This window comes from Lepidochelys kempii, chromosome 4, assembly GCF_965140265.1.
Source record: "Lepidochelys kempii isolate rLepKem1 chromosome 4, rLepKem1.hap2, whole genome shotgun sequence".
NCBI classification, from domain to species: Eukaryota; Metazoa; Chordata; order Testudines; family Cheloniidae; genus Lepidochelys; species Lepidochelys kempii.
The window spans coordinates 30,252,509-30,272,757 of NC_133259.1; the positions used below are offsets into that span (position 1 = coordinate 30,252,509).

Sequence of the window (20,249 nt, forward strand, 5' to 3'; positions counted from 1 at the left end):
GGACTGAGGATATATCATAGGGGACAGTGGCATCATGCTTTTACCTTTCTTTCCCCCCACCTATACTGAAGGTTGGCTCCAAGGTTAAAGGGAAAACCTGTGTATTAAGGTGTAGGAAAAACTGCTTGATCCGAATACTGCTTAGTCTAATCAGGGTTAGGATTTAGACTGCATGCTTACCTTTCAGTTTCTTTGGTAATTATCTCTGACCTTTTGTGCCTACCACTATAATCACTTAAAAGCTATCTTTCTGTAGTTAATAAATCTGTTTTATATTTTACCTAAAACAGTGTGTTTTGGTTGAAGTGCTTAGGAAATCTCACCTCAGTTTACAAAAGCTAGTGTGTGTCCCCCTCCACGTGGAGGTAGGGCCGGACTGGGTAATGAACGTACGCACTGGTTAGGCTTCTAACCAGGGCAAGATGGTACAGTTCTGGGGTGCAAGGCTGGGGGCTTGGGAGATTTGCTGGTGCCTTTTACTGTATTATTCATGAGTGGTTCAGAAAGCATTCATGCAATTTAGCAGTGTGGGGCTCCACGTCCTGTTGTACTGAGTGATAACAGCACCTGGAGGGGTTTGCTGCTTGTCACTAGCAAAGCATTGTGAGAGACAGCCCAGGCTGGAGAGTTAAGAGGGCACTGCACAGTTCCAGGTTGCGCCCCAGGGATCCCATCTCACACATAGGATGGCATTACATATGCCCCTCCTTTTACTGGCATTGTTAACTTTCCCAAACAGCTATGGAAACTGCATTATTACTCAGTGGCCTGGGGAAGGTGGCTTCTGCTCTTGGGGGTTAGACTAGATGGCCCTTGAGGTCCCTTCTAACCCTGTGAGTATATAATTACCAGTGCACCGGATAGAACATGTGGCCCTTTGTTATTAATATACAGATTTTGAGAACTCAGTGAGCTTTTATTTAAATTATAAACAAGAAAATGTTAAAAAACTATAATCTTACAATTTTGAGGAGCAATAAAATAGACTTAGACTGGAAAGCAAGTAATTTTCACTGGCAGTCTGAGATAATCCATTCAGGTATGCAGCAAATTTAAAACCACAGGAATTTTAGGCTGCTGAGTAACAATTGATTTTGGATTGAAATTATTGCAGATGTTTTCAACAGTGTAATTTTTTTCTCAGAGTGACCCAGTTTTAGGTGAAAGCTGTCTATGAATTAGTCTCAGAAAAATTTCAGCCATGACATAAAGGTTATTTCAATCAAAATAGTGAAAACCCTGCTTGGGGCATACAGATGACTAAGAGAATAATCAGGCTATTCCTTTAAACCAAAAATAAGATTTATGTAGGAAAGTCAGACATATAACCATAATCATTATATGTTAAGAGAAGATATTGATTACTTCACTTTTAGCTATACTAATGGTGTATTTTATTTCCAAATAATGCTGATATTGTCTTACTTTATGATTATCTTACTGGTTTTTTTTTCCAAGACGCCAATTTGGGTTGCATTTTGAATTCACGTCAGAACTCTGATCTATACTGTGTTATTACCTACGATATTTTCTATGGCACAAAAAAACCCAACTCATACAATCTGCATTTGTTATCACCTATACCTCCTTTTAAAATGCTTCTCAGAGGTTACCTAGCATATTATCATGCTACTGCAATTTGATTCCTCCAGTAACATCAGAAAAATTAATAAAAACTCTGTTAACAAATAGCTTAGTATAATGTGATAACCTTGCTAAAAGCAGTGTATGTCATAATTAATATTTATTAACATTCCCATATTGACAGTCAGTGAACTATGACAAGGCTCACGGGCATTCATGGCAGCTTGAGGCAAAATTAAGTATGGGCAGACATGGCTGAAGTTGAAGTTGTATTCTATTACACACATGCAAATAGACATGTTTTCATAAATAAGCAGCTAAGATGGTGTAAACAAAAGAACTGTAAAGATATTTGTTGAATGTACCCCATTCTGTGATGCAGGTCATTAAGAAAGGTCAGAAGCACTCTTACTGGCATCTTTGGAGCACCAACGATTTTCTGCAACAGTTACTATCAATGGAGCTCTTCACATATTATGGTTCTAAATATGTGTTTTCAATCTTCAAAAAACAGGGTCAGATATTTCATACAGTCTCTCTCTTTTTTTTCAGTATACATACATTGGTGACTCACTATTTCTCTGAATAGAAAGCCAACTAGTAATTCCTGGTGTAGTCTATATTTAATGTGTTCTAACACAGGGTGGGGTGGACAGCGTTCTTACTTGACGTATCTAATATTTTATTATAAAATTAATAATGTTTTGAAAGTGCTTTGAACATGACATATTTATGGTTTCTGGAACTCTTGCACCACACAAAATAAATCTCAATAATCCTAAATAATTTCAGGGTCATACACCGTAAGATTAAACAATACTTCAGTATATCGTACTTTAAATGTTCAAAATTCCTTACAATACTCTATAATTTGAAAATGGTTATCATAAAAAGAGTCATAAGCATATTTCAAGTCTACAGTACTATGAAAGCTAATAACTTCTTATTCATACACAATGCTACTACAATGTACAGTACACCTATAAGAACGTAAGAACAATTTATTTGGCTTAAGATTAATTGAACTACTTAATTAAGATACACTCAGGGAAATAAATCAGGAGAAATGACCTGGGCAAGAAAATAATTATAATATTTTTCAACTGAGCTCTAGCCAAAGCATTTAGCCAAACAGCCATGGAATGGGAGAAGGAGATCCTCTGAACTGGCCCACACCTTCCAGAACTTCAAAGGATATTCTTGAACTTTAAGAAAGGCATTTGAATTGACCAAGAATGCAGAAGGAAATTAAAATACAATATGGAACAGGATATCAAATTAAATTAAGGTTTACATAAAATCTGATTTTGTTCTTGTTTCTTTACAAAAAAAAAGAACCCACAATTTTTATTTAACCTGCAGCTCCCTGTTTTGAGAAGTTTAGCATCTTAAAGCCCTGATCCTGTAAATACTTATGAATTTGCTTAATCTTATTACTGGGGGTAGTCCCACTGATTTAATTTACTCACAGTAATAAAGTTTTAAGCATGTTTCTGTTTATAGGACTGGGGTATACATGACAAAATTAACAGAGAATCAACAATAAAATATACACCAGGAAGGAGGGGAGTCTAGAAATGACTGATTATGGAGACAAGATTATTTAGTTTTAACTTGTGTGTGTCTTGATGAATCAAAAAAGGTATGTTTTTTCTTTTACCACTGAACATAGTGGTAAAATTGGGGTGATGCTATTAAAGCAAATTGCTGTGCCAAAGAAATAACAATGTATAATTATGCAGTGTAATGTTTTACATGTTCAGTGAGCTATCTGAATGTTGATTAAACACAAGTGCATGGAAATGCATATTCCAGTCTACTTAAGCTTATTTAATTCAAATGTTTTTTCATTAACCAGTAACGCTTTTGCTCACAAGTAAGGTTGAAGCCTCATGCTGGACTATTATATTTTCAGGAGACACAAGTTTGTACTGAGCTAAGTCACATCAGTATACATTGAATAAGATGGCAGAGTTGCTGACCAGTGGCTAAAGGAACCTGAAGCAGCCTGCACTTTTATGGCTGTAGCTCACAAAAGCTTATGCTCAAATACATTTGTTAGTCTCTAAGGTGCCACAAGTACTCCTTTTCTTTTTGCGAATACAGACTAACACGGCTGCTACTCTGAAACCTTTTATGTAAACAGTCTCTTATAAGTTTTGAATTTCAAGTGCAGACTGCTTTAAATAGTGCTTCTTTATTGGCTTTTAAACAACTTTTTGTATTTCTGCTCTAGTGACTGCTTCTGTAGCAAGAAATGCACTCCCAAAGGAGGGAAGGATAGAGCTATCATCATATAATGAGATAACCATAGTAATAGCATACGGAGCAAATCTGAACGAGTAATTCATTGAGGATAAATTTGACTAACTGCACCACTTCCTGTTTGTGGTATGTCAATCAGTGATTCAAATTTTTCAATTCATTAATTATTTTAAATTATTCTAAAGTTGACTGAGTTCTCCATGCTTTACTTGAACCCTGATAATGGACCTTACCCAAGCACCAGTGAAGACAATGGAGACTTTCTTGACTTCAGTGGGCTGTGATCCAGGCCCCAAACACTATCATAGGTTCACATAAGCCTAATTTTCCAAACCTATAAAATATTTGACATAAACATACATATGTTCAACAGAATGCTTAAAAATAGGACACCAGAAAAGAAAAAAAAATTGCCATTTATATACCTGGTAAATCTGAAAAGAGCAGAATGCATTCATTGAATCCATTAGCCAGAAGCCGGTCCCGCAGCTGTTGCAGAATAGCCACTCCAATACAGAATGGGAAGGAAGAATTGCCAAGCAGTAATGTATCCCACAGATGAAAAATCTTGTGCAGTGGAAAGACATCTGCAAGATGGCACGGGCAACAAAATATTAATTATAACACACAATGTTAAGGTTTAAAAATATACATGACTAACCTTCTATAAGTTTTATTGTTGCCTCAAAGTTACCGCTTTTTAATTTGGGAACAAACGAGACTAAACTTGCTTAGCCTCAGATTTGTTTTCATATGTAGATTTATTACTCCCTATGGCAATCAACACTTCATTTCAATGTTAAATATCTACTTCTGCGGATTATTTTCTTTTTTGCTGCTAAGTACACACTTTAGTGATATTTCTTTCTCTTTTGGAACAATCTGTAATTATGCATGAGTATACTACTGGAGGTGGGGGGAAGGGTGAGAGTGAAAAACAAATATATGCAATGCTTCTTAGCTGACTGAGCTTTCAGAAGGGATTTTTCTCCTTTGAAAACAAACGGTCACTTACTTTCTCGTAACTGTTATTCTTCAAGATGTATTATTCACGTCCATTCCACATTAGCTGTGCGCGCGCTGAGTGCACGAGCGTTGGAAACTTTTCCCCTTAGCGGCTCCCGTCGGGCCCCCCCGAGTGGCGCCACTGCGCCGTGCATATATACCCCCGCCGGCCCGACCCCCTCCAGTTCCTTCTTGCCAGTGACTCCGACAGAGGGGTAGGAGGGTGGGTGGTGGAATGGACGTGAACAACACATCTCAAAGAACAACAGTTACAAGAAAGTAAGTAACGTTTTTTTCTTCAAGTGCTTGTTCACGTCCATTCCACATTAGGTGAATTACAAGCTTACCTCTGGAGGAGGGTAGGAGTCATGGAACAACTGCTCGGAGGACCGCTCTGCCAACTGCTGCATCTCTGGCCTGCTGGTTGACCACATAGTGGGTCGTGAAGGTGTGCACCGAGGACCAGGTGGCTGCTCTGCAGATCTCCTGGATCGGGACCTGTGCCAGGAATGCCGTGGAAGCCGCCTGCGCCCTGGTCGAGTGGGCCGTGACCGGAACACCTGCGAGCTCATAGCACGCCTGGATGCAGCTTGTAATCCAAGATGAAAACTGCTGCGCTATCACTGGGAGGCTTTTTACCCTCTCGGCTACACCCACAAACAGCTGTGCGGATTTGTGAAAGGGTTTGGTGCGCTCGAAATAGAATGCCAGCACTCGACGCACATCCAGGGTGCGCTAGGTGCGGTGACTCAGGTCCGTATGGGGTTTCGGGAAGAACACCGGCAGACAAATGTCCTGGCCCAGATGGAATTGGGAGACCACCTTAGGGAGGAACTTGGGATACGGCCGGAGCTGCACCTTGTCCTTGTGAAATACTGCGTATGGTGGCTCAGAGATGAGGGCCCTCAGTTCGGACACCCTTCTGGCCAAGGTAATGGCAACCATAAACGTTACCTTCCAGGAAAGGTGGAGGAGAGAAACAGGTAGTGAGGGACTCGAAAGGGGGTCCCATGAGTTTAGAAAGGACCAGGTTAAGGTTCCATGGAGGGACTGTGGGGTGGGAGTACGGGAACACCCCCTCCAACCCTTTAAGGAACCGCCCCACCATTGGGTGGGAAAACACCGAGCCCCCCGAGAACCCTGGATGGAAGGCGGAGATGGCTGCCAGGTGCACTCTGAGTGAGGTTGGGGCTAGCCCTTGCTGCTTGAGATGCAGGAGGTACTCCAGAATGGCTTGCACCAGGGCCTGGCCTGGCTGCACCTGTCGGCATTCACACCAACCCAAGAACCTTTTCCACTTGGCCTTGTAGGCCACCCTGGTAGAGGGCTTTCTACTGCCAAGCAGAATCTGCTGCACAGGAAGGGAGCACTGGCTCTCCAGGGCATTTAGCCACAGAGCCTCCAAGGCATCAGATGTAGTGACTGCAGATCGGGATGGAGAAGCCGCCCGCCGTCCTGTATAATGAGGCCCTAGTGTAGGGGCGGCACTACTGGGGCCTCCACCGACAGCTCTAGGAGCGATGTGTACCAGTGTTGGCAGGCCCAGGCTGGGGCTATGAAGATCACCACCACCCTGTCCCTGCGCACCTTGAGTAGGACTTTGTGCACCAAGGGGAGCGGGGAGAAGGCATACATCAAGGCCCCTCTCCACAGGATTGCAAACGCATCCGCAAGTGAGCCCGGGCTGCGGCCTTGGAATAAGCAAAACCATGGGCACTGGGCATTGGCCCTGGTGGCAAACAGATCTACCCGGGGAAACCCCACCTGCAGAAGAGCGAAAGCACCACGTCCGCCCTGAGCATCCACTCATGCATGTGATACGACCTGCTGAGGGAGTCCGCCAGCTCATTCCGCACCCCAGGGAGATAGGACGCCTCGAGGTGAATCGCATGGGCTATGCAAAGGAGGAGGAGGAGGAGGAGAGGAGGAGACCCTTGCAACAAAGTGGCGAGGAAGGAGCCCCGCCCTATGTAGTGTTGTCTGTCAGAACTGTCATGCTGTGACCACTCAGAGTGGTGTGAAAGATCTGGCAGGTGAGACGAACTGCCCTGAGCTCCTTCACGTTGAAATGGAGCGACCACTCTGCCTCGGACCACAACCCCTACGTCATGAGGTCCTCCAGGTGAGCCCCCCCATCCACACCAGCGTCAGGTCCGGAAGTGGGGCGGCAAAGGGTTCCCTTCGCAAACCACAGGTTGGGACTGCCACCACAGCAGGGAGTCCAGCACATCCCTTGGGGCTGTCACTACCAAGTGCAGGGGGCCCCTGCCTGGGCGGTACACCTGAGTGAGCCACACCTGCAGAGTCCTGAGTCTCAGTCTGGCATGCCTGACCACGTGCATGCATGCTGCCATGTGGCCCAGCAGCCGCAGGCAGCACCTGGCCATTATTGTTGGAAACTGGCGCAGGGAGGCCACTGCTTGTTGGATAGCCCGGAATTGGGATACCGGAAGGCTTGCCCTGGCTTGCATCACGTCCAGGACCGCCCCTATGAATTCCACTTTCTGCGTGAGTACGAGCATGGACTTGGAGACGTTGACCAGGAGCCCCAGCTCGCGGAACAATCTCAGGGCCACCTCCACATGGCCCCGCACCTCCACCTCGGATTGGCCCACCAGGAGCCAATCATCAAGGTACTGGTACACCTGGATTCTCTGCCTCCATAAGAAGGCCACCACCACCGCCATGCACTTCGTGAACATGCTTGGGGCTAGACCGAACGGGAGAACCACAAACGGATAACATTCTCGGCCCACGGTGAAGCGTAGGAACCGCCGATGTGCTGGGAAAATGGCGATATGAAAGTATGCGTCCTTCACTTCGAGGGCGGCTTATCAGTCCCCCGGATCCAGGGAAGGGATGATGGTGCCCAGAGAGACCATGTGGAACCAGGCCTTGATCAGGAATTTGTTGAGCCTGCGCAGGTTTAGGATTGGGCTAAGGCCCCCTTTGGCCTTGGGAATGAGGAAGTATCAGGAGTAGAACCCTTTTCCCCTTAGGCCGTGAGGCACTGCCTCTACCGCCCCCGCCCATAGCAGCGAGCGGACTTCCTCCTCTAGGAGATGCTCGTGAGAGGGGTCCCTGAAGAGGGACAGGGAAGGGGGGGGGTCGGAGGGGAGGAGGAAGGTGAACTGCAGAGAGTACCCGTTCCGCACCGTGCGTAAGACCCAACGGTCTGACGTCATGGTGGACCACGCATGGGAGAAACGGGACAGGCAGTTCAGGAAACAAAGGGACGGATCCGGTGACTGGTCTGGTATGCTGTCGTCGAGCACACTTTCAAAAGCCTGGCTTAGTGTCCGGCTAAGGTTTGTGCTGGCCTTGGTTCTGGCCTGGCGCATTACTGTTATTATTGTTGTTGCACCGTCGCCTGTTATCCCTGCCTCGCCTACGGTAAGGCTCATGCCTATGGCCAGGCTGGTACTGGCGTTGAGGGGGAGGCTATGGCTTAAAGGGCTTCCTCTGGGTCGCTGGGGTGTGCATACCCAGCGACTTGAGCGTAGCCCACGAGTCCTTGAGGCTATGCAGCCTCGCGTCTGTCTGGTCTGAGAAGAGCCCAGACCCTCCAAATATGCAGCCTCGCGTATTCTGGACTTCGTGGGGCAGCCTGACTCCTGGAGCCACGCAGAGCGCCTCATGACCACCCCTGAGGTGACTGTTCTAGCCGCCGTGTCTGCGGAATCCAGGGAGGCCTGGGGAGAGGTCTTGGCTACTGCCTTGCCCTCATCCACCAGGGCCGTGAACTCCTGTTGGGAACCTTGCAGGAGGTTGTCCTTAAACTTCCCCACAGCTGCTCAGGGGTTGAAATTGTGCCGGTTGAGGATGGCCTGCTGGTTAGCAATCCTTAACTGAAGGCCCCCAGATGAGTACACCTTTCTACCAAAAAGGTCCAGGGGTTTCACCTCCTTGGCCTTAGGGGCCGGGGCCTGCTGTCCATGGCTCTCCCTTTCGTGCACCGCCGAAACCACTAGGGAGCATGGGACTCAGGTGGCAGAACAGGAACTCATAGTCCTTAGATGGGACAAAGTATTTATGCTCCACTCCTTTAGCCGTTGGAGCACTGGAGGCCGGGGTCTGCCATATAGTCTTATAGTTAGACTGAATGGTCTTAATGAGCGGGAGCGCTATTCTGGATGGCCCTTTGGGGATCAAAATGTCCACCATGGGGTCCCCTGCTCAACCGTCTCCTCGGCCTGCAACCCCAAATTTTGGGCAACTCTGCGCAGCAGTTCCTGGTGGGCTCTATGGTCTATTGACAGAGGGCCGGATACCTCTGTACCGGCCACTGCCTCATCGGGGGAAGACGAGAAGGTTAGCTGCTGCTCGATCCCCTCTGGTTAGTCCTCCTGCTCCCCATCTCCTGTAGCAGGGGCCCCCGGCTCAGGCTGGGGCGGGAGTCCATGGGACAGCACCGGGCTCGGTGCCAGACTCTCCGGTCTACGTTGGGGAGATGCTGGAGGCCTGGGTACTGTTGCTCCCGGCACTGTCTGGCGTCAGTGCGGGGACTGGGACCGCTGCACCAAATAACTTGCCCTGGAAGGGGCCCTTTGGTGCTCCTAATAGGCCCAGGGGGTCCCGAAGGGCCAATGGCCTGGTGGCCCCCATTGAGGTTACCAGCTCCCCTGAGGGTCTCTGCTGTCCGGGCCCCGGTACAGGTAGCTATAGCGGCCGGAGCCGGTGCCGGACTGTGGAAACACTGATCGCGAAGGCCATGGCGGTGCCAACAATCTGCACCAGTGGGAGAATGAGTGGCTCCTGGCTGAGCAGGATCGGGAGCAGCATCGGTACCCCCAGGACTGGGACCAGCGTTCCCTGGACCGGGACCATCTGTGGGAGACCTCTGGTGAGGGTAGTCTCAACTCCTCCTGGTGCTGGTCTCTGGGTGGTGCCGGAGAACGGTGTGCCCTTCCTGGCGCTTCTTCGCAATTGACCCACTGCCAGTGCTGCAACCTCCTTCTGGGCCGCTGACAAGTGCGAGTCTGTGGAGTCGGAGCTCGACCAGGACCAACTGCAGGAGCAGTGCCGGTACGGTGTCTTCGAGCGGCACACCATTGCCGGCTTACCCCTCGACGGTGCCAGAGGAATGGGTGCCAGAGGGTTCTCCCCATACAGGAGGGGACTCGCCGCCGAATGCTCGATGAGGTCCTATGCGGCCTCAAAGGTGCCGGGCGTGGAGGGCTGATCCGTTATGCCCTTGAGCCCATTGTCCGCACTGAGCTCACTTAGGTCTGGGCTCGGTGGGGCTTGTGCCGCCGGGACTGCCTGTGTCAGCACCAGTACCGTGGCCTTCCCGCTCTTGTCAGTGCTCGGGGCCTTGGGAGGCGCCAGCCTCCTGTGCGGGGAACGACCAGGCCTTCCTTTCGGCTGCGCCGGGGGCCGCACCGGGGAGGACGATCAATGCCGGGGCCTAGCCTGACGCTCTGGGGCCAACAGTTTACGTTGCTTCGCCAGTGCTGGGTCTCCCGACGGCTCCAGGGCACTACGCACCAAGGAAGCCTGAGCCAGCATTGGGTGCTCCGGGGCCGGCGGCTGAAGTGCGGCCTCCATCAACAGTTGTTTTAGGCGAAAGTCTCTTTCTTTCCTTGTCCTTCGCTTGAACGTCTTGCTAATCCTACACCTTTCAGTTTGATGTCCGTCCCCCAGGCAACGTAGACATGAGTCGTGGGGGGTCACTAACTGGCACAGGTTTGCGGCATGTGGCACAAGCTTTGAAGCCGTGGGCTTGCGACATGCCCCGCGGCCGGTGCTGGAGGCCTCCAAGCACCTAATCACTTAAGTTTTCACAATCTATATGTAAACGAACTGATAATAGCTACTCTAAAGGCTAAGGGACTGCTCTTCTACCAGAGAGAGAGAGAGAAAACTTGTTCCAAAGCTGCCACGGACCGTAAGAAGGAACTGGAGGGGGTTGGGCCAGCGGGCGTATATATGCGAGGTGCAGTGGCACCACTCAGGTGGCCCGCCGGGAGCCGGTAAGGGAAAAAGTTTCTGACGCTCGTGCACGCAGCACGCGCACACCTAATGTGGAATAGATGTGAACAAGCACTCGAAGAAGAACCTTTTCTTTCAGGAAAAAAAGGACTAATGGCAATCTGCACATAAAATACTCCAGATGACTTTATCCTATCCAGCACGCTTAAATAATCTTTTTTTTTAACTATCTGTGAATAGAGGAAAAATGGGTAGAATTGCTATGCTCACAAAAGGTTTAACTGAATGGACCAACAGTAGTCAATAGACAACACTGCTTTATTGCACAGGCAATCTTTAACTCTCTGATATTTCATCAGTATATAAAACTTGCATTCTTTTCCTAATAGGAAAACTGATCAATTATTTTTTAATTAACTCCAATGCCATCTGATATGAAATTGGAAACCATATCTCAGAGGGGAAGAGGAAGTATAATGGATTATTCCTACTTTACAATTGAAATAATGCATTATCTCCATATAGAATCATCTCTATCATTTAACCTTACTCAGGTACAATACTCCTTTTGTCCAAGGAACAATATAAAATCATGGTAGGGTAGTAACAGATCTGTGCAATAGTAAAGTATTGGTTTATACAATTAAGGTGTATTTACATATGCTGGCCTTTAACCCAATAAAGTCACTATCATTTTCTCACCTCAAAAAATTGGCTCTACTTTTTTTAAAATGTGACAAATTATATATGAAGATTTTCTGTCTAGGTAAGGGCTTCCTCCTTCAGTACTGATCCCTGGTTTCAGGAATAAGAAAAAGTACCAGTTGCCATGGAATCTATATACAGTATGACACAACAGAGGTCTATAAAATCAGGAACAGTATAGAGAAAGTGAATAGGGAAGTGTTACCTATTCACATAAAACAGAACGAGGGATCACCTGATTAAATTAGTAGGCAGAAGCTTTAAAACAAACATAGGGCAGTTCTTCTTGACATAATGCAGTGAATTCATTGCCATGGATATTGGGATGTATAACTTGGTTCAAAAAATAATTAAATAAGTTCATGGAGGATACAAATTACAACTAGGGGAAGCCTGGAACATGTAACAGATCTCTGAAATGGGAGGCTCCCCCCTCCCAAAAGCTGGAAGAGGCCAGTTTTCTCATAGATGCATGGAACTGAAAAGACTGGTTTTCAGTGTACTAAACCAAAGTCCCTGTGGACTCCAGTTAACCTGGGGTGAATCTGAACTAGCCATCTAGGAGTGAAGGGTCTATATTCTTCCCTTTTAAACTGAAATGTATATTCTATGGAAAAATGGGAGAAGTTAAACATACAGTGTTGATATTTAACCAAAGAAAAAAAATATACTCACGTGTAAACATTGTGAGAAACCAAGGAATAGCATACAGCTACAAGAGAAAGAGAAGGGATAAAAGACACATTTTGTTATGTGCTGAAGGCCTTGTCAAGGTTGATTTTCTATTACATTTAAAGCTGTATAGCATTTCAAGTTTCAGTGATAAGACCATTTTCACATAAATGTAACTTATACAGAACTTCACGTTTGGGGCTGAATTTTCCTTTGCTTAAAGGCTGAGCAGAATCGTCTCAGCCACTTTTAAGTTTCATGGAAATTAAAAAACCAAAGCCTTGTTTGATTAAATGATCACAGTTCCCATCCCACTTACACATACAGATAACTCAAAAACGACTGATCTTGGACATCTGAAAGTTGGCATTCAATGAATCTTCATTGAAGAGTACATAGCCAAGTATGAAAAACCAAACAGTTTAGATAATGAAGTTATGAACAACAGGAAATTGTTCCTTGCAGTAGAACATTCAGCAAGATGTGGGTATTCACACTTATTGAGAAGAGCACTGGGCATATCTGCTTCCCCCCACACCCCCTGTATGGACATCTATTAAATGTGATCCTAATGTACCAAGGGAACATTTTTCAATGAATGGCAATAGGTACAATTCAGCCTTAAGGACTTAAAGCACTTATCAACGTATTGTATGCATTTAGCAGTTTAGGTGCTTATGCCTAATGTTTATGTCATGTGAAGGATTTGAGGTGGTGTAGGCACTTATCCTGCTATGAGGAGCGTAAGCATTTATGTTGCTTTAAGGGCTCTCTAGGCCGTAAAAACTTTATGCTACTGTAAGCTTTCGAACAGTTTACGTTATGCATGTATAGCACTGTAAATATGAAAGGCAGTTAAAAAGGTACGTCCTCTTCAGTAACTGAGACAGTTTAAGTGCTTATGCCACTTCAAGCATAATTCTTAATTTTAAAGAAAATACTAAGAAAATTAAATCTATGTGGATACTATGTTGAAGTTGCACAGAAAGTCACTGCAAGTCAGGAATGCAAAAGTTAAAAATCCAATATCAAATTTAATTCAACTGTACATATACAGTATTTTCCATTTCTGGAGAGGTTCTTTTTAGTTAGTTAAATGTATAGCTTAGTATATTACTCTTTATGTCATGAAATGCACAAGTTAGTGCTGCTAATGAACCTTCATTTTGCATTTCCTTATGTCTAGTGACTAAATGAACAAGCTTAATATTGCAGTAGTGTGTTTTTTGTATTAAATACACTCTTAACTGGTCAGGCTGATGAATGTATGTCTGTTGCAGTACTCCTTGGCATAGAGCTCTCCAAAATTTATTATAATAGCTACTCTATGTGTACCTTTCTTCTAACCAACTATTCATAACAGCAGCAGAAAAGCTGAGATGACTAAACTTGCCAGTATTTTCAGCATTCACACAGGTCTTTATGAATGGACCTCACTATACAGAAAGGTTCCGTTTCTGATAGTAAAAATTCCTCTACCATTGTTGATGGGATACACCAGCACAATCTACTTCCACACGTGTATTTTTGTAAAGCATTCCATCAACAACTTCATATTCCCCACTACCATCTGAAAAGCCTGCAATAGTGCTTTTGCCCTGCCATTACGTTTGAAATAATTTGTTCACATGCAAGAATGTGCAGTATATCCACTAGAAAAGACGACTCCAGATATGCTGAATGCTTTGTCTTTAGGTATATCTACATGGAGATTAAAGCTCCATGGCATGGACCTGGCTGACCTGGGTCAGCTGACTCCGGCTTGTGGGGCTTGGGCTGTGGACCAAAAATTGTTGTGTAAACATTCATGCTTGGGCTGCAGCCTGAACTCTGGGACTCTCCACCCTCACGGAGTCCCAGAGCTTGGGCTCCAGCCTGAGTCCGAATATCCACACAGCAATTATTCAGCCCCACTGCCCAAGCCCCATGAGCCCAAGTCAGCTGGCTCAGGCCAGCCGCAGGTTTTTATCCCCATGTAGACATACCTTTTGCTTTCGAGATAGAAATTGACCACAGCAAAATACCTGAGCCCCCCTTGTTCATAAATTATTTCGTTGAGAACTGGAAGTAGATCAGTTCAGACTCACAATTTGATTTTTAAAAAAACTGTATTAGCCAAGTAGACTTGCACACATTCAAAATTACACACACAGAAATGTAAATACCAACACCTATAGCTTTAGCTGTGTACACATTTTTTCAACACACAAGTAAAAGAAATATACAGAACTATTGGACATAACAGAAAACACTAACATGCTATAAATATGACAAATAGTAAAAAACTTTATCCCTAAAAGACAGACCTGGCTATAAATGTCACTCACCAATCCTGACAACTACCCAATATGTCAAAAAATTAGGCCAGACAATCTTTAAGTAGTAGGTAGTTATTAGGGAAATTACAATAGGAGTTGAAGGGGAAATTATCCTTGTTATTTTCTACAATATAATGCTACAACAAGAAGGGGTAGAGGTAAGAATAAAAATATGATAATTTATCTCCAGTACTTTTATTGCAAAGAGAGCTACCGCATTGTTCAGCATCCCTCCTTCATGTCTTATTATTCCACTGTAACAGGTCAAAAGTGGAAAATGAAGATCCAAAAGGAGAACAACATGTATCTGGTTTAAAGTACTTGCCTCACAAACGTGAATTTAAAACAAATATGCTGCCATATGTACATAGTCAAACCACTATACTCTAAATAAAGATATTCTTAGTAAATATTGCCCCCTAGCAACATCTGGGAAGAATAACTGCATGGTAGGACTGGCTAAAACTTTCACCGTTTTCAACCTTTTTCCACTGGAGCTCAAACTGCAATGGGTTTGCAGACTGGTGGGTCTCCCTGTATCTTCCCTTCAAATGAGTATTGCTCAGTATTTTAAAGAAAATTTACACAGTACTCAATAAGAGCAATATTTGAACTTCATAGACACTAAGTCACATGAAAAAACAGATCAGCTGAACTTCCACATCAAAAGAGAATTAGTAAAAACAATGAATCAAAATATATACTTTCATTACAACTGTAAAAGTACATTTATCTGAGAAACAGCCTGAGATCATGAGTTGCAGTCCCATAATTATCAATGTTTAATAGATAAGGTTGAGTTCAGCTGTACACATAAAATCAGCGATACAACCACTTTTTTTAAATCTATGAAGAATACGGCCTATCCTCCCCAAAATTAATGCAATCATCATTTGAATGCACAACGAGTTTCCTGAGAATTTACAAAAAGTAGATTTACCCATTAGGTATACATTTTGAGAAGGAAATTTCCAGACAAAAACTTTGTTAAGATAGAGTTAAGGTTGAGAGTATCTATTACTACTTAGGAGTAAAATATATTACAGGATAATCATCATCAACATAATCTACAAAACAACCCAAGTCTGAAGACAATTGGTTCAGTATTTTTTATTAATTGGCAAAGCAATTCTTCAAAGAGAAAAATTAATTACTGTAACTGCCAACACATGTGATATACATTTCTTTAAGTAAGTGGCAAATTTATAAACTGAACAAACATATCTACTATACATATTTAGTGTGATTTTCAAACACTCACAACTTTGGTAAATTTAAACATTTTTCCTCACAAACCAAATACAGGAACATATGAATTGCCATACTAGATCAGACCCAAGGTCCATCAACTCTCTGTACCCTGTCTCTTAAAAAGGCTACTTCAGATGCTACAGAAAGCATAAGAATCCTAAAGAGGACAAATGTGAGATAGTCTGCCTCCCACATCAGGTCTCCTCCTCCTAGTTAGAGACTGGCTTAAACCCTGAAGCATCAGGTTTAATGTCCCTTCCAAGGTTTTTATAATTGTGACAACCCCGCGTATTCCTGATAGCCATATAAACGTTGAGTCCTATTCTGAATCTTGGTAAGTTTTTGGCCTCACTGACTTCTTGTGAAGAAGTGGAAGCCAAGCACAGAGAATTAAAAATTACTTGCCCCAGGTTACCGAGCAATATTGTGGCAGAATGGCAGGACTAAAACTCAAATTTTATACCTCCTATTTCAGTGCCCTATCCAGATACTGGTAATGAAGGCCCTGAAACTCTAAACACTTTAGCACATGCTTAATTTTAATTTCTATAGCACTGTGTAAGTGCTTAAATGAACTATTCATATGCTTAAAGTTAAGCACATGTATAAATGTTTGAAGGACTGGGGACAGAGTACCCATAAGCGGGCAAGATAAATGTAAAGGATTAAACCTAATTCCATCCATCCCCATCTCTCATTCCAAATATGTAAAACACAAAACAATTGCTTTCCTATTAAATAAAAATTAAAAACCAGCCGTCAAACACTCCTGACTGAACAAGTGCGTGCTTGCAAGACAGAAAAGTATATTTCAGTAAGGACAATTTAATTCAGGCTTCCAAATGTAGTTACAAACAAACAGGAAAATAAAAAGAACGAAAAATATGTTGGCAACGGTGTTCTTTTAACTCTAGTTAGATAAAGCCTTATTACAGATACCTCCTGCATATCACTGAATCCAATTTGAGGTCTGTCTACAACAGCACCATTACCAAGATGATATTAAGTAACTGCAGCCAGACTTTGTCATCTCTGTTAATGGCCAGCTGACAACTGTGTCTAGCTTCTATTATTTGCAGTTGAAAGCTATTCAGAATAATTTATGGATACAGTTTCCCTTATAGTAAAGTGGCTCATTTCCTTGTCTCTCTTCCCTTAAAAATGGACGGATTTTGATGTTAGAATTATTTAGTAAAATACAGAACAGATGTTATAAAACATTATATAAGTTCATACTCCACAACAGTGAAAAAGAAAAAAAACCCTGTAAAATTCACCTTACGGATATCTCCATTTACATGTAAATCACATAGCCACTGCAATATATTTAATCCAGGCACCACATCAGCTAACAATATTCACAACTATTCAAGCTTCAGCAGCGTTCAATATTCTGAGAGCTACATGACCCAAAGTAAATGGAAGGGTGCCAGGAAACACAATCCTTCCTGCAGCGGGAGCCTGCCTTTCAATGATGAAAGATTAATCAGGGTTTACTTTGATAGGATTAGTACTCAAGCACGAAACTCTGGTTCGGATCTCATTACTGAAGTGCATATCCTTCACCTTGATGGATCTGGGCTGTCTTGCTACAGGTGCAAAAACACTCCTCTCTCTTACTAATCTAAAAGGCAGAACCCAGAACAGAAATATTTTGATGTGACAGGTGATTTAGGAAGAATGACTCCTCTTAGGAGGTGTAGCTAGCCTTTAGAACAGTCGGGGATTGCCAATACATTTATTTGTATGATGCAAATACTTTTTAAAAAAAATTTATAGTTGTACATCCTAATTGGTATATATTTTGGATTCTCTAGTGTACTCCCTTCATTTGTCATCTATCTTAGGCTTTCGGGTCTCTGGGACAGGGCCTGAGTATGCCTGTGCATCTGTATAGCAACCAGCATAGTGGAGTCTTGATACTGATGAGGACTCCTGGCTACTACCATAATACAAATAATTAAAAATATGTACAAATAAATGGTTTGTTTATTCATATCTCATCTACAATTTGTCTGAAGGCCCATAAGAGGCCCATGATTGGAGTCATTGTCTGAGGAGCTCTGCAGATGGTTTTCTGCAGTGGGTCCACGTAGGATGGTATGGATGGCAATGATAGGGATAGGCAAAAGGATGGGTCAGGGAACGTACATATGTACACGTTCTATGTTGCTATTCCAATTCACATACTGAATTAATGGCCAAAGTGTGTTTGGATGGCTATGCTGTAGCCCTGTGCCCCAGCCCCATGTTGGGAGCTTGCATTTTGCTTTTTCAAAGTCCTGTGCATTTCATCTACATAAAACCCTGATTTCACCGGCTTTATATAGATGAATAGATTTCTTCCCCCCTTGACACTAGCCTGAAGTGATGCATATGGCCTAGTAAGGTCTTTTCTACACCGAAGTAAGTTTAACCCATCCATGTGTAACCCACTACATTAGCCGGTCTCTTCAGCTGACTGGACGTATTACGTTAGTTTTTAAGTGTCGCTATATCCCATCTGAAGTTGGATCATTTATAAACAACCCTATTTATCACCCTGAAACACTGTTATCAAAAAGAAAAAAAACTGTACAACAGACTTAATTTATGCTTTCCTGGCAAAAGCTTCATTTGAGGCCACAAACCTGATAATTACATGCATAAGTATCCTTTAAATATGAAACTCCTGATCACTTCATGAGTATACACAAATTCATACAGAAGTTGTGTATGAAAAAATCAGTTCTGCAAATTTGGCCCTGTAACAGCAGGCAATTTCTGCAAAAGCACTGATTTACCTTTAACATTTTTGAAGGAACATAGTTTTTTAATAAAATGATAATCATGACTGTTCAGAAAATATATTCCTGAACCAAACACCTTATATTTCCCCTCTTTCCACTGAACCTGTATTCCCCTCTTCCATGGTGATGATTCCCTCCTTTCTCCCCGCCCACACTGATTATTACATGTACTGTCATGAAGCTTGCCATGTATTTTTAATGACTTCTTTTTATAACCTGACCAGACTTTTTGAAGAGTGCTGCCCGTATCAGTTAACAATGCTTCTCTTTAGAGTCTTCAATGTGTCACCTCAGTACAGGCTTAAGGTATATCTACAATACAGAGACTATGTCACTATAGCTATGCAGGCATAATCCTGTAGTGTTGACGTAGCCTAGTTTGATGGAAATGTTTTTTCCATTGGTGTAGGAAAACTACCACCTTAGAATGAAAACATTTTTCTACCAACATAGCTGTGTCTACAGGTTTAGGGGAGGATTAGGTGAGCATTATGTCGTCGATCAGGGGTGTGATTTTTGATATTGATATTTTTCTTTTAAGAATGAAGTTGAACAACAACAAAAAGTTTAACTATCTCATCATAAGTGAGGCTACGATTTTGACACGGAGGTCGCAGAAGTTATGGAATCTGTGACTTCCAAAGAGCTCCGTGACTTCAGCCCCAGCAGCTGGGAGCTGCATGGTCCTGCCGCCTCCCGCAGCAACAGGGAGCCACCTGAGACAATGGCCCCCAAGCCCCCGGCCGCCGAAGGCAGGGGAGTACCCTAGCAGCTCCACTGCTGCCGCAGCAGGGGACACCGGCAGTTCCTCCCCAATAGGGAGTGGACAGGGGAACCCTGCAGCTCTAAGCCCCCTTGAGCTTCCAGCCACTCTGCATCTGCCCAGTCCCTTCCCACTTTATCATGGATAATTTTAGTAAAAGTCAGGGACAGGTCACGGGCTAATGTGAATTTTTCTATCTTGCCCACGACCTGTCCATGACTTTTACTAAAAATATCCATGACAAAATTTTAGCCTTAATCATAAGCCCTTCGAGAAGTGCCACCCACCAGAATCAACGGGTAGGGGCCAGTGGTGGAAGGGAAGCAGTCCCAGTAGCAAGGGAGGGAGACACTCGCCAAGGGACAATAAATAGCTCCTACCCTGAGAATCTCCAACACCCATTGGCCAGCTGTGGGAGAGGCGTGCTGATTGGACAGCACTCCCCAGGTCCCAGGGTTTAGCCCAAGGCAGGGACCATATGGAACATCTTTTGGCTCAGTTCAAGCAGACCATTCTATCCACCCAAAATAGGGATGGGAACCTGGCCTGACAGATGCTGTGGGACTATCCCATTGCCTGTTCAGGGGGTCATGAAGGAATTTTTTCTCCCATGGGACAACTGAAGGAGGACCATGAAGATTTTTGCCTTCCTCGTAGCACCTGCAAGCCACAGTGGGTTGTAAGTAGGAACTCACTTAGGCCTGATCTACACTGGAGGGAGAAGGGGTGTTGATCTAAGCTACGCAACTTCAGATATGTGAATAACGTAGCTAAGTCAACGTACTTAGACCTACTCACCACGGTGTCTTCACTGCGGTGAGTCGACTGCTGCTGCTCCCCCATTGACTCTGCCTGCGCCTCTCGCAGCAGTGGAGTACAGGAGTCAACGGGAGAGCGCTCGGGGGTCCATTTATCGTGTCTAGATTAGATGCAATAAATCGACCCCCGCTGGATTGATCGCTGCTT

The 20,249-nt window shown here is 44.1% G+C and overlaps 1 protein-coding gene across 21 annotated transcripts in view; it reads right to left on the minus strand.

Annotated features, from left to right (window-relative positions):
- The window catches only part of TBCK (TBC1 domain containing kinase), a 281,017-nt gene that overhangs the window by 164,765 nt on the left and 96,003 nt on the right, over nt 1-20,249 (minus strand). For all 21 annotated transcript variants that reach the window (XR_012158526.1, XR_012158524.1, XR_012158514.1 and 18 more), the window contains 2 exons: nt 12,166-12,202; nt 4,275-4,436 (listed from right to left, as the gene is read on the minus strand). Coding sequence is in view for 1 of the 21 variants with exons in the window: in XM_073340839.1 (XP_073196940.1) it covers nt 4,275-4,436; nt 12,166-12,202 (199 nt within the window). In the remaining 20 variants the exon portion in view is untranslated. The remainder of the gene's footprint in view (nt 1-4,274; nt 4,437-12,165; nt 12,203-20,249) is intronic.